The 13164-nt window shown below is 41.3% G+C and overlaps 1 protein-coding gene across 4 annotated transcripts in view; it reads right to left on the bottom strand.

Annotated features, from left to right (window-relative positions):
- Nucleotides 1-13164, bottom strand: part of Lrrc36 (leucine rich repeat containing 36) — a 71033-nt gene that overhangs the window by 26364 nt on the left and 31505 nt on the right. For all 4 annotated transcript variants that reach the window (XM_052729286.1, XM_052729285.1, XM_052729284.1 and 1 more), the window contains exon 6: nucleotides 1108-1235. In XM_052729286.1, the coding sequence (XP_052585246.1) occupies nucleotides 1108-1235 (128 nt within the window). The remainder of the gene's footprint in view (nucleotides 1-1107; nucleotides 1236-13164) is intronic.

The raw sequence follows: 13164 nt of genomic DNA on the forward strand, positions 1-13164 counted from the left end.
AGCAAAAAAAATCCACCTAAAATGTGTTAAAAAAAATACCTTAATATGTTCGTTGTCTTGGCTAGGGATATATCTATCTCAATGGCGCAGTGCTAGTCTAGCATGCCCAAGCCTGGGTACTATTCCAGCACCCACAGGCACCCACATACACAATTTAGGTAGCCAGAAAAAGAATTTGCACTTCTTTATAATAAATTTAAGGATTATAGTAAGTTATTCAATTCTCTCTCCTCTCTCTCTCTCTCTCTCTCTCTCTCCTCGTTTCAGGAATTCTAGAGGTTTTTTTTTTTAAACTGAGAAGTGTTATTTAACTGTAAATTGGAATAGACACTGTCTCTGTTTTCTTAAATCAATAGCAAGATTTAAAACAAGGTAACAGAGATAGTTTCCTAGCACCTAAGTACGATCTCCGAAAACAAAGAAACAAATGCTAACCTGTATTTAAAATTAGAAGGCTGTTATAACACACACACACACACACACACACACACACACACACACACACACACACATACTGAAAACCCCTCACTATCCTTTCACTGAAACAGTCCTGATCGCCCACATCTCCATTCATCCTCCCTCTGGCTGTTTCTATAGTTCTGTTGCTGACAAGATTATCAAAGAAAAAGCAAACGCAGAAGCTGTCAGTTCTGTTTGAGGTCATATTTGCTCACACACGATAACTTTAATAAAATGATTACATGACTTCTACTAACATTTTTTCTCCAAAAACTTGTTTTTAATTTTTTCTAAATTTGGCATTATCTCTAATTTCTCATTGCCTGTCACTCCTGTGCCACATTACCTTTTTCCTTCTGTCCGTTCCACAGAAGAGGCAGCTTTTGGGAAAACCACCTTGATACATAAGACTTTAATTAGAAGGTAGAGGCAGAGAATGTGAGAGGTCAGAGAGTGAGAGTTGGAAGCATTTGGTCAAGAGAAGGACTTTTATAACCAGCTCTGAACCTTTAACAGATGCATCCCTGTTTGAGGACCAATACCTAGCATACACTGTGCTAAGAGTACATATATAAATAAACTTAACACTGCATCATTAGTATTAGTCATTGGCTAATTAATAGATCAGCAGGAGAGTGAATACATTACCTGTGTCCCCAGTGGAAAAATATCTAATTTCTGAGCTGGTGTGACGTTGCCCTGGGTTGCAGAAGCACTGATTAGAGAATCCTTTATTTCCCGATTGGGGAAGGGAATAAAAAGTCCTTTGTTTGAGTCTATATTAAAAGGAAAGGAATACAATGAAGTTCTGACAGAGTTCAAAGGCAGCAAGTGTGTCTTGTAGAAAGATACTAGAGGGGAAGTCACAAGACTGGATATTAATTCATGGCATCATCACTTAGAAACCATGTGAACCTGGGCAAACTGCTTCAGCTCTAAATTCTCTCACTTTGCTAGTTCACGAGTGATAATGATATCAGTGATAATGATATCTTTCAGTGTTGAAGGGAGGCAAAAACCAGCTCATGGATATTAAGTGGTCTCATAAATTTTGAAGTGCTCTATAGACAGTCAGAAGGCAAACAGTGGTTTGCACACTTCCCATGTGAGTAAATAATGCCATCTGACATTAATTCAGCAATCTCCCTCTATAGCATATGTCCAGAATAGACTCCTGGCTCTATATCTCCAGGGCTCTAATCTGCAGACTGCACTGATTCATCATTGCAAGCCTGGCTCTTTTTGTCTTAATTTCCTCATTTGTAAGAAGAGAATATCTAATCAGACCTGCTGTATAAAGAATACTAAATGCTTAGGTCTCCCAGTATATGATTAGAGAAATAACTTTAAAAATGAAAAAAAAAAAAAAAAGAAAAGAAAATATAAAACTCCTAATGGTAGGGACTCTGGAAGCTACAATTTGAACTGGCACACAAACGTGTGCTTATCCTAGGACAGGAAAGGCTGAAGCAAGAGGATCCCAAGTATGGTCTTTACAAATTCAAGGGCAGCCTCCCTTCTGGAGGAACTTTTGAAAATAAGTTGGTTTTTTTTTTTTTTTTGCATTAGTTTAAGGAAATAATTCTTTTTAGCAGGATTGTGCAAGAATCAAGATAGTTTCAAAATCTTGGGCCTTCTTCAAGCAATGTGTTCTGAAAGTTTCTGGCAGAAGGAAACTACCAAGAGCCAGTGCAAATGAAAACACAGAATGGCAAAGGCAGCCTCCTAAGCAACAGCCCCTAAGTTCATTTGGGACTCTGAGAGGCATCCTATTTCTGAGTTGCCTTCTGGGTTTGAAATGTTGTCTGTAAATACAAGATAACTCTTCTATTGCTGACTTTGGTAAACTACCTTTCTGAAAATAACATGAAGCTCTCTAACTTCGTGCTCTTTGGTAGCTTTCACTGTGGCAATGTGGACAAAGCAAGGTGAAGCAGACTGGTGGTTGTAATCTGATCACTGGAGAAAAGTAAACTGATTCGGGTTCAGACTCCTCTCATCCTCACCCTGCACAAGATGCCTTTTCTGTGTAGCACTTAACACTGATTTCCAAACTCACAGGTTCTTTTTCTTTTCTTCAACCTAATTTTCGATTTAAGCAAATCCTCCAATGTCTGAGCTCTTTGCCAAGTACTAGCATACCTCCTGGACTCCAGGTATAACTGAAGACTAAATGATCCAAAATCAAAATATCTAATCTTTGTCACTCTCAATTGGCCTTTCTCTTTTTAAAGATAGGATGTCATGTAGCCCAGGTTTGCCTCCAACTCATTATGTAGCTGAGAATGACCTTGAACTTCTGACCCTAATGTTTCCACCTCCCAAGTTTTGGGATTGCAGGTGTGCACTGTGATACTTGATTTAGTCTGATCTCCTTTTATGTCCAGCCCTGAATTTCCTGAATAAAGTTCCCAATAAAAGCACAAACATACATAAGCAGTATTTTTTAAGCCAAACTTACTATCTTCACTTAGAAGACTCCTCCTGCTGGCATCTCCCCAATCTGGGCATTGGTATTCCTCCTCAATAATCCCTCAAGACAGAAACTTGTTCTTGGATTCTCACACTGAAATCTCAGTCAGTCATCAAATTGTACAGACTCACTCTTCTTGGGGTGAGTGAGAGGAGAGTTTTATTTTAATTGTGATGTAATTACTGTATCACTGCTTTCATCCTTTTACAGAATACCACTCAGTGGTTCTTAGTATATTCACAAAGTTGAGTGACTATCATCATGATCTCATTCCAGAACATTCCATTACCCTATGAAGAAATCCCATAGTTGTTATGGCCAATTCTCCCTTTTCTGCTATCCCCTCAAAACCATCAATTCACTTTCAGTCTGCATAAGCTTATTTTTCTACATATTTCAAATAAATGGACTCATACAAATACGGTCTTCTGCATATGACCTTCATTTAGTGTAATGGTTTCAAAGTACAGTCTGTGCACATCTCAGCAATTCCTTCCTTCCGTGGTTGAATACTTTTTTTGGTTTTTCGAGACAGGGTTTCTCTGTGTAACAGCCCTGGCTGTCCTGGAACTTGCTTTGCAGACCAGGCTGGCCTCGAACTCACAGAGATCTGCCTGCCTCTGCTTCTTGAGTGCTGGTATTAAAGGTGTGAGCGACCAAGCCATGGCCAAATACTATTCCTTATATGGATATATCATAGTTTGCTTCATCATTCATCAATCAATAAGCTTTTGGCCATTGTGGATAACACTGTTTTTATTACTGTACAAGTGTCTGCATAGATGCATGTTTTAATTTTTTCCCAGAAAACAGTAGTAGAGTGGAGTTTCTGGTAACTCTATGTTTAACTTCTTGAGGAACTGTTAAACTATTTCCAAAGATGCTGTACAAATTCACTCTTCTATTAGCAATGTATGAAGAATCAAATTTTCCCACATCCTTGCTTTCACTTATTATCTGTCCTGTTGAGTCTTGTAATCCTAATATGTATGAAGTGGTTATGATTTGCATTTCCCTGATGGTTAGTGTGGTTGGTCAGTTGCATATGTTTTTTTTGGGGAAGCATGTATTTAAATACTTTGCCCACATTTAGTCAAATTGCTCATCTTTTAAGAAATACTGTATTGATTGTGCAGGTGTGTGGGTGCCAAGATGAGCATGTGGTGGTCAATGGGCAGCTTTTACGGGTTGGTTCTCACCTTTATCTTGTTGAGAGGCAGGGTCTCTCATTTATGCTGCTATGCTGTATACACAACCCTCATACTTCCAGGTGATTATCCTGTCATCTCTCACTTTGTCAAAGGAAGGCTGGAACTACAGATGTGTGCCTCCACATCCTGTTTTTTCCATGGGTTCTGGGTACTGAACTCAGGTCTCCAGGCTTGTGCAGCTAGTGAAGGTACTCACTGGGTCATCTCCCCAGTGCCAAGTCACCCATCTTTTTGTTATTGAGTTGTAAGAGTTCCTTGTATAAAATGGATGCTAGACCCTTTTCAGATATATGATTTTCAAATTCCTCCCCTCATTTTGTGGGTTCTCTCTCTACTTTCTAGATAGGGTTTCTCTTTATAGTTCAGGCTAGCATTTACCTAATGATCCTCTTGCCTTAGCCTCTAAAGCACTAAAATTACAAGTGTGTGTTACCATGACCAGCTGCTGTATTACTTCTAAAAATTTTGATATATTTTACTTATTTATTATGTGTGTGGATGCATGCATGCCATGGCATACTTGTGGAGGTCAAGGACAATTTAGGCAAGTTGGCTCTTCTTTCCACCAAATGGGTCCCAGGGATGAAACTTGGGTCATCATGTGTCTTCTCTATCTTCTGAGCCACCTTGACTGTCCTGCTATGTTCTCCTTGAACAAAAAAACTCTGGTAATTTGTTCGGACACAATTATGGCTAAATTTTTTACATGCCACATCAGGGAAAATTAGTAAAAGGTTACATAACAATTTGCATCCTTAGATAATTTTTTATCTTATACTTTATTTTTCTTCAGATAGAAAATATGTTGAGTACTTAATCCCCCAAACAAGTACAGTTGTGACATTATTGTCCAGCCCATTTTTTTACACCCCCATACCAAGGTAACAGGACCACATTGACTTTATAATGCTGATATGGGGGCAAAGAACTGATAGTTGACTACTTCAGGTGCTAGCAATCACAGCTGAGGAGGGATGTTCTCCTTCACATGTTTGGTCAAAGACTTTACAGTCCACAGGAAAATAAAATAAAAATGGATTGCCTAGATCCCTAACAGGGAAGGACATGCTGCCCAGCTATGGAAAGGCCCTTCAGCTGTTTGCTCCTCAAGGTCTGTATCTGATACAGAGAACCACCCATCTACTGATGTCACACACCCTTAAGGCAATCGCTTTCCAGTGACCCAGCTAGGCAAGGGGGAGACATTCTCACCTGCTCCATTTCTGACCTTGGCCAGTTCACTCCTGCTTATGCAACCTGGTAGTCCCCTGCCCACCAAGGTCATCATATTGAATCTAGTGCATACACCTGATTGGCATAGCGTGTTACAGTCCAGAACTCCTAGACTCAAGCAATTGGTAGAGACATTTTGAAGAGCAAGTCTCACTCGAGCAGAAGCTCTGTCTCCTCAAACTTCTTTTGCCCCCTTCTTCTCACTGTAAAACTGTGATAAACATCTTATCCAATTTCAAATAAAAAAATTAAAAGCAGAAATAACTTGGGCTGGAGAGATGGTTCAGGGATTAATAGCACTTGCTGTTCTTATAGAGAACCTGGATTCAGTTTCTAGCATGCAAATGAAGGCCATAACCATCTGCAACTACAGTTTCAGGGGATCTAATGCCCTCTTTTGGCCACTGTGGGTACTACTGCACACATGTGATACACATGCAGGCAAAACAGTCATACATACAAAATTAAAATAAATAGCTGGGCTGTGGTGGTGCACTCTTTTAATCCCAGCACTTGGGAGGCAAACGCAGGTGGATCTCTGTAAGTTTGAGACCAGCCTGGTCTACAGAGCAAGTTCCAGTATAAGACTACACAGAGAAACCCTGTCTTGAAAAACCAATAAATAAATAAATCTTTTTGTTTGTTTGCTTTTTTGAAACAGGGTTTCTCCGTGTAGTTTTGGTGCCTGTCCTGGAACTCACTTGGTAGCCCAGGCTGGCCTCGAACTCACAGAGATCCTCCTGGCTCTGCCTCCCGAGTGCTGGGATTAAAGGCGTGTGCTGCCGCTGCCGCTGTCGCAGCCACCACCACTCAGCAAATAAATAACTCTTTTAAAAAGGAAATTACTTGTCTGCCACTAGTCCCTAAAATAAATGCAACTGAGCCATTTTATTTGATTTACTAGTCCCTAATAAAAATTTAATCTCCACCTTAAAATATGCAATCACATTCACATTAAATGACAATTATTAAAGAAAATTAGTGTTTTCCCACCATAATAGACTGTCATGAATTGTAGCTTCAGCATCCTTGTACTTTGATCTCTTCAATAGCTCTTGAATATTTTATTCATAGACTCAATTCTTTTTAAATTTAATTTCTGTAACAAAACATCACAGGCAAAAAAACCCTCAGTGTTTGTCTCCAGGTTTTCTTTTCATCCTTGAGGATTTAATCAGGATGTACTTCCTCATCTGTAGTCCCATTATTATTGCTGTATTCAGATGAGTCCTCATTTGACTGAACCTAGCTTCAGTTATCTCTCCAGGGGCACATCTACTTATGCCTCTTTAAAACCAACTGTTTTTCTTTTTCACATGAGTATAAAAATGAACACAGTTATTAGTAAGGAGGCTCTTAGCAACTTGGTCTTTGTGCCAGTCACAAGCTGAGTCAATGTCCTAATCTGTTATACCTATTATTTGCTGATCTGTCCTACTTGGATTTGCTACCAACACATTCCTCATTTCTCAGATGTGAGTTTGCAGCTTCTTTTTGACAACTTTTTCTTCTCAACTATGCCCACTGAATGACCTACTCAAGCATCTCCCATCTAGAAACTATTTCCCAGGTCCCCTCAGTATTCGAGGGCTACTGCTTCCTTCCCATATCTCTGTCTCTGTCACAGTGGCGTTCTTGTCTCAGCCTGACTTGTGACCTAATTAGCTGTGATAAATAGATCAGGACTGGAAGTATATGAAGATTTGACACTATTGTGTCATTTCCTTGTTAGCCTAACACAAGTTCTGCCCAGTAGACACAGAGCTAAATTGTTCTCCTTTGCACTGTAGCAGAGATTGCTAGTTGCCCCTGCATTTATCATTCCACTCTTTTTATTTATTTATTTATTTATTTATTTATTTATTTATTTATTTTTCGGTTTTTTGGAGACAGGTTTTTTGTTTGTTTGTTGTTGTTGTTTTGTTTTGGTGTGTGTGTGTGTGTGTGTGTGTGTGTGTGTGTGTGTGTGTGTGTGTATGTGTGTGTGTGTAGCCTTCTGGAACTCTCTCCATAGACCAAGCTGGCCTTGAACTCACAGAGATCTGCTGGAATTAAAGGCATGCTACCACATGCCCCTCCCCACCACTGCCTGGCTATCATTCCACTCTTAAAATTCCCTGACCCCACAACAGCCTTGAAAGGTTCTTTCTATATGAAAGAGAAACGAACTTCTGTCTTGTTTAAGCCAGTATTTTGGAAAGTCTCTACTATTCCCTACTGACTTTTATCCAGGTAAAACACCATCATGGCTAAATTGAGATGATAAGAATCAACAAGTTGAAATGGGATAGCTTTTAACCAGTTACAAAGAAGACCTTGGAGCTGGTGGGATGGCTGAGGGTAAAGGCACTTGCTGCCAAGCCTGACCACTTGAGTTAGTCAGTTGTCTTCTGGCCCCCAACACCTACATTGCAGCATGAGTGCCCACACACACAGAGAGAGAATAAATAAATACATAACTATGTAATAACAAAGAAGACCTTGACGTGTCTGTTAGTTATAGGGATGAACCACTGAAGTGAAGTCTTAAAAATTGCCCCTTGCAGCCGGGCGGTGGTGGCGCACGCCTTTAATCCCAGCACTCGGGAGGCAGAGCCAGGCGTATCTCTGTGAGTTCGAGGCCAGCCTGGTCTACAAAGCGAGTTCCAGGAAAGGCACAAAGCTACACAGAGAAACCCTGTCTCGAAAAACCAAAAAAAAAAAAAAAAAAAAAAAAAAAAAATTGCCCCTTGCCCTGTGTGTGTGTGTGTGTGTGTGTGTGTGTTCCAGGACAACCAGTACTATACAAAGAAACCCAGTCTCAAAAAAACAACAAAAAACCCTGTCTCAAAACAAAATCTGTACAAGGATAGTTATAGTATTCTTTTTCGTTATAATTTCAAATTTTAGAGGCAATCAAGATATCCTTTAGAAGTTGAGTTTACTAAGTAAACAATAGGACAATGGACTATTTATCAGCATTAGGAAGAAATGAGCTAACAACTCAAAAAATATTACAGAAGAACTAGGCATGTGGTACACACTCCCCTCCCCCTTGAGACAGGGTCTCACTATGTAGCTCTGGCTGTCCTGGAACTCACTCTGTAGAATAGGCTGGCCTGGAACTCACAAAGATTCCCTGCCTCTGCTGCCCAAGTGCTGGGATTAAAGGCATGCACCTCTACACATTGCTTGTGGCAAACACTTTTAATCCTACTACTCAAGATACCGAAGCAGGCAGATATCTATGAATTCAAGGTCAATCTGTTCTACATTGAGAGTTCTAGTCGAGCCAGGAATATATAGTGAGACCAGCCAGCTTAGCTGAATTGGTGAGCTCCAGATTCAGCAAGATGCCCTGACTACTCAAAAAAAAAAAAAAAGAAAAGAAAGAAAGACGAAAGCAGACTCAGTGATTAGAGCACTTGCCATGAAAGCATAAGGCCCAGAGTTTGGACCCCTAGCACCTACATAAGTATTGGGTGGGCAAGCAGCCTGCCTGTGACCCTAATGGGCAAGCTGGTTAGCTGAAGTGGTAAGTTATGGGTTCAAGTGAGAGACCCTATTTAAGTAATATACAAGATGGAAAGTGAGCAAAGAAGACACCAGACGCCAACCTCTGGCCTCTACACACACTTGCTCCTGCCCAAACATGTGCACCCACATACATACAAACACATATACACCACTCAAGTACAACACTCACACATGCATGTGCAAAATGAAAAAATAGATGAGGTGAAGAATGATTGAGAAAGAACCATCAACCTCTGGTCTCCACACACATGTGTACATGCATCCAAATACATGTACATACATATCTATTAAGTAGGCATTTGAATTTAAAAATTAAAAAATCTTTTTGTTGATGAATTTTAAAGGTTTTGCTAAATGAAAAGACTTTGAGCTTGGTCATAAAGAAAAGGTAGAGTTTGATGAAAGCTCTTCAGAGGAATGGCATTTGTTTGCAGAGGAGAGACAAAGGAAGGAGTGAATGGGGGCGGGGAGATGGCCTGGTTTCGGTGGAGAGCTGTACTCTGTAGTGGAGAAGTAGGAGATAAGGCTTCAGGGTAGGCTGAAGAAATAAGTCGAGGCCCAAGTTCAGGGGAACGTTGTATACCAGCTTAAGGAATTTAAAATTAATGTAATAGTTGGGTGGGAGCCATCAAATCTTCAAGCAGGAGTGCATAATTAATTATCTCAGCTGTGTTTTAAGAGAATTAATCTGGCATCAAAGTACAAAATAAATGAGAAAAAAAGCTGCAGGAAGAACTTTGATGATATATAGACCATACTTGGCACCCACATTCTGCCACTTATTGTATAAGTAGGGCAGGTTATTTCATCTGTTTGGGTTTCAGTTTCTTCACCTGTCAAACCCACTTTAAGGTGTGAGGATTAGAGGAGATCACAGACAGTACCTGGGCCAGAGTGTGAACTCAGTGAGTATTAAGAGACCTGTTAAACAGAGACTATTACGAAATGGAAAGGCCAGACGGTGGTGGCACACGCCTTTCATCCCAGAACTGGACTCAGAGGCAGGCAGATCTCTCAATTGAGGCCAGCCTAGTCTACAGAGCAAGTTCCAGGATAGCCAGGACTACACAGTGAAACCCTGTCTTGAAAAAAGAAAGAAAGAAAGAAAGAAAGAAAGAAAGAAAGAAAGAAAGAAAGAAAGAAAGAAAGAAAGAAAGAAAGAAAGAAAAAGGAAGGAAGGAAGGAAGGAAGGAAGGAAGGAAGGAAGGAAGGAAGGAAGGAAGGGAAAGGAGGGCTCAGAATTACACTGAAGGATATAAACTTGGAGGATCAGCAGCATCAAACCCTGGTGCTGGGTAGTTTTTTGTTTTTTTGTTTTTGTTTTTTTTTTTGGTTTTTCGAGACAGGGTTTCTCTGTGTAGCTTTGCGCCTTTCCTGGAACTCGCTTTGGAGACCAGGCTGGCCTCGAACTCACAGAGATCCGCCTGGCTCTGCCTCCTGAGTGCTGGGATTAAAGGCGTGCGCCACCACCGCCCGGCTAGTTTTTTTTTTTTTTTTTTTTTTTTTTTTTTTTTTTTTTTTTTTTTTTTTTTATCAACCTGACACAAGCTAGAATCATCTGGGAAGAGGGAACCTCAACCAAGAAACTGACTCCATCAGATTGGCCTGTGAGCCAATCTATGAGACATTGTCTTGACTAATGATTGATGTGGGTGGTCCTAAGCCATTGTGGCATTGTTACCTCTGGAAAGATGGTCCTAGGTTGTATTAAAAAAGCAAGCTGAGCAAGCCATTGGGAGCAAGCCAGTAAGCAGTGTTCCTCCATGGTCACTGCTTCAGTATCTGCCTCCAGGTTTCTGCCCTGCTTCACTGACTGATTTCCTGCCTTGGCTTCCTTCAGTGATGGACTGTGATTGGGAACTGTAAGGAAATACATCCTTTCCTCTCTTAAGTTGCTCTTGGTAGCGGTGTTTATCATAGCAACAGAAAGAAAACTAGACAACACCCATGTGATTCCGAGCCAGGATCACAGCAGAGTTGGGATGATTCCCATGAAACACAAAGAGCTCTTTAGGCTTTGTCTGCTCTGGGGGACATTTAGCTTGAGGGGCTGGAACATTAGAATGAGATGATTCTAGTTAGTTAACAGAGATGAGTGGCTGGTGAGACACTGGTACAGCTCTCAAGCTAGACTAATATTTTTAATAAATGAGAAGGTAGAAAACAAGTAACAAATATATTTACTTTATAAATTAAAATGTGGGGGCTGTTTCTCAGAAAATTGGAAATCAATCTACCTCAAGACTCAGCTATACCACTCTTGGGTATATACCCAAGGAATGCTCAATCATACCACAAGGACACATGATCAGCTATGTTCATAGCAGTATTATTCATAATAGCCAGAACCTGGAAACAACGTAGATGCCCCTCAACTGAAGAATGGATAAAGAAAATGTGGCCCATATACACAATGGAGTACTACTCAGTAGTAAAAAACAATGATATCATGAAATTTGCAGGCAAATAGATGGAACTAGAAAATATCATCCTTAGTGAGGTAACCCAGACTCAGAAGGACAAACATGGTATGTACTCACTCATAAGTGGATACTAGATGTAAAGCAAAGGATAACCAGACTACAACCCACAGCTCCAGAGAAGCTAGCTAACAAGGAGGACCCTAAGAGGGACACATAGATAGCCCAGCAAAGGAGAAATAGATGAGATCTACATGAGCTAACTGGAGGTGATGGGGTAATGGAGGGCAAGGGATGGGGATGAGAACATAAGGGAATGGGAGGTTCAAGCTGGAACAGGGACAGTGGGAGAGCAAGGAAAGAGATACCATGATAAATGAAAACATCATGGGAACAGGGAGAAACAGGGTGCTAGGGAAGTTCCCAGGAATCCACAAAGATGACCCCACCTTAGACTACTAGCAATAGTTGAGGGGGTGCCTAAACTGGCCTACTCCGGTAATCAGATGAGTGAATACCCTAACTGTCATCATAGAGCCTTCATCCAGTGACTGATGGAAGTGGATGCAGAGATCCATGGCCGGGTGCCAGGCCTAGCTCCAGGAATCCAATCGATGAGAGAGAGGAGGGATTCTATGAGCAAGGGACATCGAGATCATTATGGGAAAATGTACGGAGACAGCCAGTCAAACTGGTGGAAACTCATGAACTGTGGACCAATAGCTGTGGAGCCCCCATGGGACCAGACTAGGTCCTCTAGATGGGCAAGACAGTTGAACTGTTGAGGGGTCCCCCAGGCAGTGGGATTGGGATCCATCCCTTGTGCATGAGCGGGCTTTTTGGAGCCCAGTGCCTATGGTAGGACACCTTGTGCAGCCTTGGTGCAGGGGGGAGGGGCTTGGACCTACCTCAACTGAATGTACCAGGCTCCCCATGGGAGACCTTGCTTTGGAGGATGTGGCAATGGGGGGTGGGGTGGGGGAGGCTGGGGGACGGGAGGAGGGAGGAGAGGGGGATCTGTGGTTGGTATGTAAAATGAATAGAAAATTTCTTAATAATAAAAAGAAAAAAAAGAAAAAAATTTGTGGCTGGAGAGATGGCTCAGTGATTAAGAGCGATGGCTGCTCTTCTAGAGGTCCTGAGTTCAATTCCCAGTAACCACATGGTAGCTCACAACCATTTATAGTGGGATCTGATGTCCTCTGTTCTGGTGTGCAAGTATACATGCAGAGCACTCATACATAAAATATAAATAAGAAAATTAGAAGGTGGCAAGGGATAGTGGGAATGGTGGCGCACACCTTTAATCCCAGCACTCAGGAGGCAGAGGCAGGCGGATTTCTGTGAGTTTGAGGCCAGCCTGGTCTAAAGAGTGAATTCCAGGACAGTCAAGGCTACACAGAGAAACCCTGTCTCGAAAAACAAAACAAAACAAAAAATGGGTGATATCAACAAGGACAAAGGGACAAGAAAGAACAGGGAGGCTAAAGATATAGCCTGAGTGTGCTTGTTTTGAGGGTGTGAACAGGACAAGAATCCAAGACAGAGAAAGTTCCCTGCCTATTCAAAAGCACTGCGTTGAACAACTGAGCAGGTGGAAGCTGTCCTGCAGGAAAGCTGAGGCATGCCCATTAACATGGCATAACTACATTAATCATACTGCATTACCAACAGAGCTTACTGGCCATCCTCCCCAAGGATCTAGCACAAACACAATTGGCAGTGGGGAACAAAGCTCTTTAATGTCTCAAACCAGCAAACTAAATTTTATATTAAAAAATTAGGCAGCAGATGGTGCCTCAAAGAACTTTTGGAAACCGACTGTCTAGTGCAGCAGTTTATTCTCAGGAAA

This window comes from Peromyscus californicus, unplaced genomic scaffold, assembly GCF_007827085.1.
Source record: "Peromyscus californicus insignis strain IS unplaced genomic scaffold, ASM782708v3 Scaffold_8__1_contigs__length_139910024, whole genome shotgun sequence".
Classification (NCBI taxonomy): domain Eukaryota; kingdom Metazoa; phylum Chordata; class Mammalia; order Rodentia; family Cricetidae; genus Peromyscus; species Peromyscus californicus.